The following is a 14,218-nucleotide window of genomic DNA, read 5'->3' as shown; positions in this document are numbered from 1 at the left end:
GAGTCTACTATTTATGGCCTATTATACCCATTTCTTCTTTCCCTTCATTCTCTTTGGATTTAAAATATCAATATACTCTCATAATAAAAACACAAAAACTTTTTATGTGAAATGAAAGTGGTGATATTTTTCATTGTATGCTATATGCCATTCTTTAGATTAACAAATAGAGCCATTTTCTTGAACATCAAAATGTATTAATTTAAATGTCATATTTGAGAATAATCTATGGGTGTTATGATTAGATATTTACTTTCTTAATGATCTTTTCTATGGTGTCAATTTTTTGGATTTAATATGTACTACTTTTATAATCAGAAAAATACAATTAAAATACCAAAAGCAGACTAGCTGAAAAATGAATGAATGAATAAAATAAAGCAGTCTGGTTGAAAATATCCAAGCAAATTTCCCTTCCCTTCCCATCAGCAGCCTTATACCAGATCAGTTGTACTAGATATGCAGCTCTGTTTTATATATATATAGGTTTGATTTTTTTTTCTATTCCTCACTTTGTTCAGTCAGTGTATGCAGAAATAAAGGTTCCTCACCAAAGTAAGCTAACAAAGAAATCGAAGAGTCACATAGGATCAGGGTGAGATTTCTGGCTTTTTTCCTTTCTACTTTTTTTCCTCTTTACCCAAGGGTACACCAGCTATTTCTTTTAAATATTGCCAAAAGCAGCTGAGAGAGGCCACCATCCTAAATAACACCAGGTCAAAAACTTTAGTACATTATGCTTGGGTTAAAGAGTATATATGTTAATATGCTAGTGTAATTGCATAAACCATGTCTTCTGATTTACATTAGTGAAAAAGAAAATTCTGTTAGTCATTTTATAACAAATTATAGTTTGATGAAAAATTACTAAGCTAATGATAGTCCATAACGTTATTTCAGGACCTCTCCTGAATAACTGGAAGTTTAAAAAGGCCTGAAAATGTTCTGTTTCTTCTAAACATAAATCTTTTTTCCAGATTTTTTTTTTATTGACATATAATGTATTATTTGCCCCAGGGGTACAGGTCTGTGAATTGCCAGGTTTACACACCTCACAGCACTCACCATAGCACATACCTTCCCCAATGTCCATAACCCAACCACCCTCTCTCTACTCCCCTCCCGCCGGCAACCCTCAGTTTGTTTTGTGAGATTAAGAGTCTCTTATGCTTTGTCTCCCTCCTGATCCCATCTTGTTTCATTTATTCTTTTATTCTTCCTAGCCCCCAAACCCCTGACATTGCCTCTTAAACTTCCTCATATCAGGGAGATCATATGATAATTGTCATTCTCTGATTGACTTATTTCGCTCAGCATAATACCCTATAGTTCCAGCCACATCATCGCAACTGGCAAGATTTCATTTCTTTTGATGGCTGCATAGTATTCCATTGTGAATATATACCACCTCTTCTTGATCCATTCATCTGTTGATGGACATCTAGGTTCTTTCCATAGTTTGGCTATTGTGGACATTGCTGCTATAAACATTCAGGTGTACGTGTCCCTTCAGATCACTACATTTGTATCTTTAGGCTAAATACCCAGTAGTGCGATTGCTGGGTCACAGGGTAGCTCTATTTTCAACTTTTTTAGTAACATCCATGCTGTTTTCCAGAGTGGTTGCACCAGCTTGCATTCCCACCAACAGTGTAGGAGGGTTCCCCTTTTTCCGCATCCTCACCAGCATCTGTCATTTCCTGACTTGTTAATTTTAGCTATTCTGACTGGTGTGAGGTGGTATCTCATTGTGGTTTCGATTAAACATAAATTTTTTAAATTGATATATCATTTCCAAATTATATTTCGTCCATTCTTTCTCTCTCATACTTTCTCTCCCATACTTTCATCACATAAAATAAGTAATGGTTAGCCTTTTATGCAATATACAAAAGCTTAGGGTCCCATCTTACACAAGAACTAAAGTGAGTTTGTAAACTCACTAAATTCAAGTTATATTCTGAAATTTATCTTAGAAAAGAGGCTAAGCACACTACTCAAATCATAAAAAAGTTAGATGACAATGAGAAATATGCTGTTTTTTTCACTTGAGGGAACACTTGAGGGACTATAAAGAAACATCTAAAAATAATACCAGCAGAATTATAAAATGTGTATGAACATTATACAATAAAAATGGTACATGTTAAAGAAACATTTGTTATCTCCTAGTGAAGTCTCTACATCGAAGAGAAAAAAAATTTTCAGAGCATATAACAATACAGAGAATAGAATTAAAACCATTGTTTCCTTTAAATTTGTTTCAAAAATAAGTAGGGAAAATACAAATAATTGTATTTTTAAAAGCTATTTATTGTGAAGCTTGTAGTAGAGTTTTTAGTTATTAGGCAACTGTAGAGTTGTTAATCTCCTTGACTGAAAACAATGTTTGGCTCCATATACATGTGGAGCTTGGCATTCTTAAATATAGCCACCTAGGGGTTTATTTCGTTTTAGAAGAGAGTGTGAGAATACAATCCCTCATACTTTGCTGAAGTAAATGGACTCATCTAGGATAAACCTAAAGCCACCGTTGTCTGTGTCTAGTCAAGCAAGCACACCACTAAATGCTGATAGGAATGAGACGTTGCGAAGAGAAATGGACAAAGTGACCTCATTCCATAGAACTAAAAACCAGAAGAAATCACCTGGAGTCATAACAACTTTGAAGAAACACATTTTCTAAACATTTGTTTGGAGCTCCAAGTCTTCAGTATAGCGATTCTACAAGTATGATCTAGGCATCGATGCTATAGCTAGGATATTCTAGCGACAAAGAGAACTGGAGATTGTACAATTCATGATACAAATAAGAGGAGTTTTAACCGCCCCCCCAAAAAAACCCCAAACAAACAAACAAAAAGAATGAGATGTTGCCATTTATGTAAATTGAAAGTCAACACAGTAAATACCTTACAGCAGCAGAGTACGGTATTTCCAAAAGAGATGACTATTCTGGTTTTTAGTGACAAAAATACAATAGAATTAGAGATATTTTTGGTCCTTCAAGCAAAATGTCCACTATCTTTACCCATTCCAAAGAGCACATTTATTCTCTTATATTCCAAGTCTTCAAACTTTAGATCAGACGGGCATTTTATTTTATGTTTTAAAGATTTTATTTATGTATTTGACAGACAGAAATCACAAGTAAGCAGAGAGGCAGGCAGAGAGAGAGGAGTAAACAGGCTGCTTGCAAAGCAGAGAGTCCAATGTGGGGCTCGATCCTAGGACCCCGGGATCATAACCTGAGCCGAAGGCAGAGGCCTTAACCCACTGAGCCACACAGGCACCCCCAGAGGGGCCTTTTAAAGTTCTTTTACCATACCATTCCACTATGTAAACAAAAACAATGCTGTCTGATAGTAACAACAACAAAAATACAATCAAACGGATCCTAAATCAATTATTTAAAAAGCTGATTTGAAGTGCTGTAGCACTTTTGTTCCTATTTGAAGTTTTCTCTTCATCTATTAATACGGATCTCAAAATCTGTTTTCTGACTTTTCTAAGACAATTCAATAGGAGGTATATTCCATTGACTTAATGACCATTCTTTGTTTGCTTCTCTTCATTTGCTCATCCCTTAAAAGTCTGGGTTTCCTACAGCCCACGTGTTCCATCCTTTGTGCCCTTTCCTTGATCAAACTAATCAGTAACCAACATTTCAACTATAAACTGTAAATATTTCCCCCCCCAAACTGAGTCTTCTTTCCTTAAGGACCAAACTCACTTACCTATCTGTCTACTCTCTTCACCGAGAGGCTCTGCAGGTATTTCAACAACAATGCACTGAATTTCTTCCAAAATCTGCTTTTTCCTTTTCTTTTTTTTTTTAATCTCGGGGAACACTGGCCCAGTCTCCCAAGTAATAAACCTCAGCCTCCATACACGACACCAAATCTTGTAAATCTACCCTTTGCACTTCAATAAAACTATCTGTTCTAAAGACTAAATCGGGCTGTGCCATTCCTTTGCTTTAACAAACACACAAACAAAAAACAGAAGATAAAGTCACCTGCTTATTCTGATATACAAGATCAGTTTACTTAGATACTCCTCGCCTGCCTCACTCTCCAAAGACATACAGAAATCATTACATTCACTTGCCAAGTATACCATGCACACATTCAACAACTATGTGTCAGGCACCCTTCTAAGCACTGAGGAGATCACGGTGAACACGATAGAGTTTCTGCTCTAGGGGGCTTACATCCCGATGCAAGAAAACAGACAACAAACATATAACAGATGCAATGGCAGTAAATACTATGGAGCAAAAGATCTAGCTAGAAAAGCAACTCAGAGCAACACAGCAGACAGCACGTTCTATACACTACAAAAACACAGGGGTTCTTAAAAGTGCAATCATACATCCCTTAAGTTATTCAGGTTTCAATTTTAATTATAATTAAAAACCACGAGTAATACTGACATGTATAATCATTGAGAGGCATAACAGAACACAGCTTACTTCTGGAACAACCAATTATAATAATTTTATTTTTTGAGATTAAAGTTGATAGAGTCAAGAATGTTTTTCTTTGATTCTAGTGTTTTAGTTGGCTCTTGGATGTACCCCCAAAAAATTATTAGTAGTGCTGGTACATTTCAAATTAGGTCATGAGATTAGAATCTATAAAACTTAAGTACTCATCTAGAATCGGTCTCATTGTTAATTCATTGTCTTTAACTAACTATACCAGGGTTTCAAATTTAGGGCCTACAAATTAAGAGTACATGGTAATACTAGAACATTAGAGACAGGAGCTTTTGACTAGTGATTTAAAAACAGTTGTTCAATTGTCTGAATCATTTAAGTACATAATATATTAAGTACATAATATATTTAAGTACATAAAGAAATGGAGAAGTCTACATAAGGGCACTGTTTAAGACACAGGGCATTACTAAAGGCTTTGACAGTGAGCCAAAGAAATTGTGCACAGACATTAATAGGTCTGTTTCATACTCAGAAAATAACAATGATTTACCTTACCTTCTAAATACTAATAGATACTTTAAAAGACTATAAAGGAATTCGGATTTTCTCCGGGAAACTTCACTCTTACCATGTTATATCCAGCTCCAGTCTCGGGACAGGAATGGATGAATCAGTGGAACAGTGCATGCAAGCATGCTGGTTTGGGTTTGTATTTTTTTAAATATTTTATTTATTCATTTGACAGACAGAGTTCACAAGTAGGCAGAGAAATAGACAGAGAGAGAGGAGGATGCAGGCTTCCTGCTGAGCAGAGAGATCGATGCAGGGATCCTGAGATCCTGACCTGAGCTGAAGGCAGAGGCTTTAACCCACTGAGCCACCCAGGCGCCCCCAAGCATGCTGGTGTTTTATAAATATGTAAAGAAAACTAATGGACTTTTTTAGAGGCAGAAGTTAACTGTGAAATGTTTTAAACTTCCCAATAACTAAACAGAAATTAAGCTCAGTGGAAGCTGAGTCTTACCTCAATGACAACTCTGACAAGCAGAATTCTGTCAAAGTTTTCAAGGTTTAGGGAACAATGCTACAATTCATCACTTTCTGAGGGCATAACTTTCACTTCTGCCCACGATCCCTGAATCCTCACAAACACGCGCCCTTTGGGGCACTCCTTTCTGGATCCTACATGGTGATCAGCTTCTGCTGTCCTCCAAATCGTTGGCAGAGGGGCAAACGTCCACGGTCCAGCCGAAATTCTGAAGTGTGGGCCCATGGGAAATACTGGGTCAGAGGAAGGGACAGCATCGATCAGCCAGTTGGCATTACATTATGAATTCCTGTGTTGGTGAAAAAAGCAGCTACCATTGCACCGTAAGGGCCAGGACTTATGTTCTATTTAAAAACTAAAACCAAAACAAAAGATGACTAAGAGGCAAACTTCATTCGCAAGGCTGAGGAGAGAAGAATTTACATACCGCATCCGTGATGTCTATTTCGTACACCCTTTGGAAAGTCCTGCGCTCAAAGAAAACAAGCTTGCCGCTGCCACGTCCCCTTTGCACAGATGTCCCGGTGACTACAAGTTTGTCATCCGGACTGAAACAGCAGTCCGTCCTACAGACAAGAACAGTGCATTAGCATAAGCTACAGCAGTGAGTTAAATAAAACATAAACACCACCACTGTAATCTTATTGAGGGCTCAACGTAAGTCAAGCGCGTATCTTAGTTCACTTAATCTTCACAATAATCCTATGAGGTAGATATTACTATCCCCATTTTACTGATGAGGAAATTGAGGCAGAGAGAGATTAAAGAAACCTTGCCCAAGATCACAAAAGTAAGTGGCGCAGCTGGGATGTGAACTCAGGCAGTCTGATTCCAGAATCTGTGCTTTTTTAACTTCTACACACCCTATTTTTTAATGTAAAGGAAGTGTGGGAAAAAGTCAAGATAGACCTTGACGGTGATATAGACAAACAGACATGGTATGACTAATGTCTAAGAAGTGATAATTTTGTCCAGTTTTGGAATTATTTTTTACCACCACTAGCCACCATCCCCAAATAATTTGAGTTTTGTCAAGTCAAGGACCATGAAATGAGGAGCAGGTTGAACTGCTGGAACCTAATTGATGGCTATGATTCAAGAGCCCTTGTTATTAGAGATCTGGCCACCTGATTGTGAATAATCTAAGACATGATCCAAAGAAGTTATGTAGTTAGTATAGCTTGCAGCAGGCATAAGAGCTCAAAAAATTCTCATCAGCTATAAATTCATGTTTGTTTGTCCATCTGTTTGTTTTAACAGATAACTGCCATGGGCAACGGACCGCGCTAGAATTAATGCTCTGCTATGACACAGTTTCCTCCGTTTGACGCTTCCATCCCCTTCACGCTTTCCCTGTTGGTCATTATTTAACACAGATGTGAGATTTTTATTTCTAAAAAAAATAGAAAGTTTTATTTAGGCACCAATTGTAGGACTTAAAAGTTCAAATCCCACCTCAGTTGCCTTAGAAAAACCTTTAAGTGCTTCCATTGTCAACTTAACAGAATGGAGGTAATGGTGTTCAGCTACCTAGAGCAAGGTACTCTGACCAAGCGAAGTATACTGAATTACTGACGGGGATGATGGTAAGAAAAAATTGAGAGAATGACACATAATAATGTTCAGGAACTATGGAAGGTTGCTTTGATGGAATGGGGCTCAAATTTTAAAAGACAACAAATATGTAGGCCTACCTTCTCATTTATACATATTAAGAGAACAATTCAATCTCTTAAAATATTTTTACTATCCCAAGTATACACACAGAGAGACACATGAACGTATATCATTTCCACTTCAAAAAAGTTTTATGGCCTGAAGAATGTGCAAATGAAAGGGAAAAACAAAATGCATCTTTCAAAAAACAAATTTCAAATACTCTTCTTGTCCCTTTTTAAGACATAGGACATAAATTAAAGTGACAAAATTTTTTCTCTATTCTCTTATGTTTATAGTTATTTAAAATATGCTACTTACATTGGGAACATGGTAGGAAGACCCGAGGCTGAAAAAAGTGGCTTATTAAATTGTCGGATGTCCCATAATTTCAATGTATCATCACCTGATAGAGGAATGGAACAGAAAAAAAAGCAAATTATGCAAAGAAATTTGTTCTAAGTTTAGACTTTGCTAAACTTAGTGTATAACTACAGGAAGGAAAGAAGTAAGGAAAGGGAAAGAAAGGTGCACATAAGTGCATTTTACTGTGTTAACTGGGGAGTTTGAAAGTAGTGGATGTGAGAACAGTAGAAAGATTTATGATAATGAACTGGCCTCCTAGAAATAAATTTTCAAACTGATGCAGCATCTGTAGGCTAGAAGAGCCCTGGAGACTCTGCTCTAAGGAGTGATTTTACAGCAGCTGGCAGTTCCCCTATGGTATAGTTGAACATAACCTGACTTCTTAAGAAGAAATTAATTTAATAACCATCAGGACTGAAAACAGATTCACAATAGATTCCTTCTCCCACTGGGGTGTAGATGAAGCTATCCATTAACATGAATGAGAGTGAGCCCGGGGATTCCCTTCCCTCCAGTATGACTCCACCGTGGCTATCATTCTTCACTCTGCCGGGGAGTACAGCTTTTCCAAAAGCTCTTTAAAGTGTAATCAATATTCTTCTAAGAATCACTTTTTTTATATTTCTGAAGGGCTACTAACTAATATTCCTGGCCATAATGAAAGCCAAAACTCATATAAGTGATGTCTTTGCTGTTCTTTTCTCCCTGGTGTCCACAGCTGAGACCTGCCTCAACCCCTGGGGTCCAATAAAGAATCAGTATCAGGTGCAAGTGAGGTGAGTGAAAATTTCAATAAAAATCTCCATTCTCTCCCAAGTGACCCTTCCTTTGAAAACCCAACTTTTGGCAGGTGCACTAATCCACAACTGGCCGGACTGGGGACCTGCTTAAAATGGAAGGACTTTGTAAGACTCACCTTTTTTTTTTCTTTTGGTCTTAAAAAAAGATTACATATCCTCATAATTCTCAAATAATAAGAAAACATTAATCTGCATTAAACAGTTTAGCTAACCTGACAGATTCTGGTGCTAGATAGAATACCTTGCAACACCTAGGGACTCTGCTGACTAGAATTCCATCTGCCATATTCTATACATCCAGGAAGAAAAATGATAGAATGGAGCATACATGTTGTGTTGGTGATGTGTTACCCAACAGCTATTACAGGATGGAAGGGGAAGGCAAGAATTATCACCAAAATGGCTTTGACTGAAATGAGTTTAGTCCTATACTTCTAGTAATTATCAACTGGTTTGGGGCTGGCCTGTTTTAGAATCCTCTGAGAAGAATTTTCAAACTATGCTTCCCTCTTGCTCTTCTCTCGTCCCCCCACTCCACGTTGGAGATTTGGGTACACCATTCTAAAGCTGTAAGGGTAACTGTGAAAAAAAATTTTTTTTCTTGAAGATTTTATTTATTTATTTATTTATTTGACAGACAGAGATCACAAGTAGGCAGAGAGTCAGGCACAGAGAGAGGAGGAAGCAGGCTCCCTGCTGAGCAGAGAGCCCGATTTGGGGCTCAATCCCAGGACCCCGGAATCATGACCTGAGCCGAAGGCAGAGTCTCTAACCCACTGAGCCACCCAGGCGCCCCAATGTGAGAATTTCTAAGTGAAACATTTATCATTTGAAAAACTTCCTCAGAAGATTCAGGTACACACTCGAGGTAAGAACCATTATTTATAAGTAAAGAGTATATACAGTCTTAATTAAGAGTCCTCTCAGGACTCAAATAGGTTAGAACGATGGACCAAAATTCATACTTTATACAGACTCCCCCCACCTTTTCCATATAGACCAACATAGAAAATACATGTGCTTTGATGTTTTACAATTATGTAAGTGATGGCAGTTTGGATATAACAGACAAGGCTTCCTCAGAAGAAAGAGAATCTGATGCCGTTCCCAAGGTACACAGACATGGAAAGGCTGAACTGAATGAGAGCCGGGCCAGATCTCTCCATCTCTCCCTCACTCCCACTACCCTCTACACCAGAGCGCATTCTCTCAGGAAAGGAACTCTTCTGTAATGTTCACAGTTTAGACCCAGCACCTGGCACAATGCTTGCTCAGAGTAGTTGCTCAACATAGAGCAGTTGAGTGAGTGAATGACCAAATGTAGTGTTGCTAGATTAACATGGCCTACAGACTAAAGACTAAATCCTTTATGTGATATTTAAAGCCCTCTGTAATGGCTCCTACTCCACTGTTTCTTCTCCCTCCCCACAAATGGGCCTACAGGAAGATTCTCAGTCACATCCCACACTTCCTATAATGGGAATATGAAAAATATGAATAAAAATTACAAATGAATGTATCATTTTTTAAATAAAAAATATGATTGTAGGGTTGCCTGGCTGGCTCAGTCAGCTCGTAAGCTGCCCTTTCTATTCTCTTGTATCAACACTTGGTTCATTGATGTGAGAAGATTCAGCAAGAAAAAACCCATATTCAACCATATGAATGTGGTTAAATAGAGAACTATGAAGTTATTTAAAAACTAACACTGAAGTACACAATTTTTTTTAACTGAATTGAGGTACAGTGTTCAAACTGGAAAAAAAAAAAACGGTGAGCCAAGAGAAGACTCTAAATTATAAAACAATATAGGAAGAATATTGAACATCATCTATAAAATTCCGTTAAGTTAGAGGCAAAGGTCATCCTTGGAGGCTCAAACTCTGATGGAATTTGAAGCTAAAATAAAAATTTAAGCAAAAAGCATATATTTTCTAAATTTTACTTAATATCTTTTAAGAAAACAATATTGCCAAGTTAGAAATGCATTTTAATGAAAAAAAAAAAAAAAGACTGGCAAAGGTACATTAACAAAAGGACAGATAGCTTTACTGTTAGGATATTAAAGTAACATTTGTTAATTATGATCATTTTTAAACAAAGAGACACATCCAAAAGAAAGTTTTTAACCTACCTCCACGAGAGGCAAGGACATTACCATCATAGGAAAAAGTCACACAAGAAGTGTCTGTGCCTGGGTCATGAGCCTGTTTATAGTGGAATTTGGGATGAACCTGTTTGAAAAACAAGCAAAGTGTTAATATCTCATCAGAATTCAAATGAGAACGTTTTTGTAGCAGGGGTATTTTACCTTATCATCTAGAAAACGATATAATATGAATTTTACTTGAATATAGTTTTCTTTATTCTGGAAAATAATTCAAAAGGTTTCTTAAAACATCCATTTGCTTTAAAAATAAAAAAGAGATTAAGTCCCATTTTTTCAGACTGTCTTAGCAAGTTCTGAGCAACCCAAGATTGGCACAGTATTTAGTTCTCAGAGTATAAAGTCATTGGGACCATTCCCTATGGTAAATACAAATAAAATAAAATTGAAAATTTGAATAAAAATTACAAATGAACGTATCATTTTTTAAATAAAAAATATCATTGTAGGGTTGCCTGGGTGGCTCAGTCAGTAAAGCATGGGACTCACGATCTCAGCATTGTGAGTTCAAGCCTCATTGTATTCCTAGTATATGCCAGACACCGTGCATGTGGTTGTAGGTCTTGAACTCTCTTTAACGTGCCTGTAGGGTTATGTTGCTGTGGAGCGGAAGAGGGGGAGAGCCAACCCTGATACAATGCTAATCGTACCCTATGCACCGTACCCTTTACTGTCCCATCTACTCAATTCTCTCAATCACTCTACAAGTTAGGTTCTACTATTATCATCTGCATTTTACAGATTAGGAAACAGAACCACAAAGACTTACGTACCTGAGGTAAGGTCACATAGCTCGTAAGTGGTACAGCTCAGCGTTTGAACCGAAAGGCCACTCTCACACTCTACATGATCCTCCTTCTCTAGTCATGTATGTTAGTAGTCTTTTTACTTCCAGTGTTGCTTCTTCATAGTTAATGACTTATAAAGGTAACTCTACTAAACTAATCTTGTCACTCAGTTATGATTCAGTAACCAGCACAGGCAAAAACTAGGGAGTCAATTAGCTCCACCAGGCTAGGTAATTCCAGTGACTGGACAAGGGACACGGCTGGTGACACAGCATGGAGGTCTCTCCTGGGAGCCACAGGGATAGGAATACAAGTGACTCCATCTCGTTCAGTCTTACATCAACCCTAACAAGAATGAGTCACAAAATGGAGCTCATGTCCATTAGCCTCACATCAACAGCCCCGATCCCCTGTCTGTGAGCTTCTACCTAAAAGCTTCCAGTAATGAGGAGCACCTCATTATCTCACAAAAGCAGGCTGGGTTTTGTTTTCATTTTTGTTTTTAATAATTTGTATATCTTGAGTTTAATTTGTCCTCTCTCTTCGCTGATAGTCTTAGAAATTTGTATTAAACATGTTGCTCATGTTTCCACCTTTCACAGATACAAATAATTTACTGATTCAACTTCTCCTTTAATTGGGCATCAACTGTATGACAGACACCAGGTTAAACAGGGAAACACAAATGTGCCAAGAAAAACACAGCTTTTCTCCTCAGAGAGTTGACAGTCCCCTGAAGGAATACGGGTAAGCGTAAGTGACAAATGGTACGACAGGGACATGAGGAGTAATAAGTGAGCACTGAAGAGAGATGCCTAATCCAAACCTGAGAACAGGGGGAGGGGGGCAGAAAGAAATCCTGAGACCCAGTGGATGAAAGCATGAGTTAGCAGATGACTGAGGAGGACGCAGAGGTAACAATGAATATTCCAGTCACAGGGTACTATGTTGTAGTAGGAAGAATTCCGACCCCCATGACCTCCATTTCCTGGTGTCATGTCACTCTACATGGCAAAGGGGATGCTGCAGGTATAACTAAGGTTACTAACTAGTTAACCTTCAAACAAGGAGATCATCCTGGATTACCCAGGTGGGGCAGAAGTAGTCACATGAGACGGGGAAAGCAGAACTTTCTCCTGGCTGAGGACAGAAGAAAAAGCTGCGGAGACACGACAGAGAGTAAATAAGAGACTGGAAGTGTTGGACATGCCACTGTTGACTCTAAAGATGTGTCGGGGACATGGGCATCTGAATGCTGCCAGTTACCAGTGCATCTGAAGGAGGACCCTGAGCCCCCGAGGAGAGCCACCACCTTGGCCAACAGTTTGATTTTAGCTTGATGAGACCCTAAGAAGAGAACTCACCACAGCATGCCAGACATCTTACCTACAGAAACTGTGAAATAATAAATTGGGTGACTATTTTTTTTTAAGGCACTAAATAATGTAATTGGTTAAGAAACAATGGAAAGCTAAAGCGCATAAAGCTAGCTGCAGTCGAAGAACTAAAAGAAGCTAACCACGGCTGGAGGGAAAGGAGAGGTGGGGGGATGGTGCGAGCAGGGCCTCAATCACAGTGAGCTTTACAGGCCATGTTAAGGGCTTGGATTTTATCCTGAAGGCAAAAGGGAGCTGCTTAATGGTGATTACTCAGAGGAGAACGTGACGAGGTTTGCTTATTTTAAAAAGATCATTCTGGGCACATGCGGAGGATACTCTGGGAGTATTTTGATCCTCAGAGAAATGAAACTCTGCTACCAAACTCAATTAGGAAAATCTGCCACTTGGTCACGTTTTATCAAGTTATCAACTACTAAATTCTAAATAGAACTTCTGGGGGTGCCTGGGTGGCTCAGTTGTTAAGTGTCTGCCTTCAGCTGAGGTCATGATCCCAGGGTCCTGGGATCAAGCCCTGCATTGGGCTCCCTGCTCGGCGAGAAGCCTGCTTCTCCCTCTCCCACTCCCCCTGCTTGTGTGTTTCTCTTGCTGTGTTTCTCTCTGTTCAATAAATAAATAAAATCTTCAAAAATAAAAAAAAATAGAACTTCTGAAAGATACCGTATTGGTAGCAGCTAACCAAAAAGTCTGTACTAACATTTGGCCTCTCAGTGAAATTAACTTAGTTTTTTGTTTATTTGTTTCAAATGTTTTGTTTATTTTTAATGCTCATTAATATATATACACAACCACATAGAAGGAAAACCAGTCATTTCAGGACCGGTAAGGCAGTGCAGGATAGTAAAACTGGGCCAGGACCAGGAGACAGAAAATCTAGACTTCGTTCAATAAAAACTAGCAGTGAGGCTGGGGACAAATTAGTCTCTCCAGATCACTAGTCTGCCCGCTGTAAAATAAATGGATTGCACCAGATGACTTGTAGGGTCACTGGCAGCTCTGTGATTCTTAAGGAAAAAACAAAAACGAGTATATATAATATTTTATACTTCAACAAACTGATCAGTATGTACTTTTTATTATTAATAGGACAAAACAGATTTTGAATGCCAACATTTGAACACATAAATATACACATACACATAGACGTGTGTATATAAACATATAGCAGTAAATTGGGATAAAGAACCTTAAAAGGTATAGAATCCAAAGGAACCATATCATATAAACTTCAGCGTGAGCCCCAGGGCAAGCAGGTTTCTCCCTGTGATTGTCTAATTCTTATCCTTGATGCTCAGAGAAGGGTGAGATGAGGCTGCGAATCCGCTGTTCCCTAGATGGGTCTTGCTTCCACTTTTCACTGCCCTGAGAGGGGCTCTAGGGTTTAAAGGCATACAGCCACCTGGTACTTGAGCAAAGAGAAAGCACTGTTTCAGAACTTAAGATTCTAAGGGATCTAACCGGCAAGATGGAACTGTAAGACAGGAACTGACGGGAATAAGGGATTGTGACAACAGGTCATTTCACCTTAATCTAGTAAGAAAGAACTTTACCA

At 38.3% G+C, this 14,218-nt stretch overlaps 1 protein-coding gene across 1 annotated transcript in view; it reads right to left on the bottom strand.

Annotated features, from left to right (window-relative positions):
* Positions 1-14,218, bottom strand: part of WDR70 (WD repeat domain 70) — a 298,705-nt gene that overhangs the window by 45,780 nt on the left and 238,707 nt on the right. The window contains exons 11-13 of the mRNA XM_059417015.1: positions 10,449-10,548; positions 7,470-7,554; positions 5,920-6,058 (exon numbers count right to left, since the gene is read on the bottom strand). Coding sequence (XP_059272998.1) covers positions 5,920-6,058; positions 7,470-7,554; positions 10,449-10,548 — 324 coding nt within the window. The remainder of the gene's footprint in view (positions 1-5,919; positions 6,059-7,469; positions 7,555-10,448; positions 10,549-14,218) is intronic.

The sequence above is a fragment of the Mustela nigripes genome, chromosome 12, assembly GCF_022355385.1.
Source record: "Mustela nigripes isolate SB6536 chromosome 12, MUSNIG.SB6536, whole genome shotgun sequence".
Lineage (NCBI taxonomy): Eukaryota > Metazoa > Chordata > Mammalia > Carnivora > Mustelidae > Mustela > Mustela nigripes.
The sequence above is the reverse complement of the archived record's forward strand: the minus strand, read 5'-3'. Positions and strand labels throughout refer to the sequence as shown.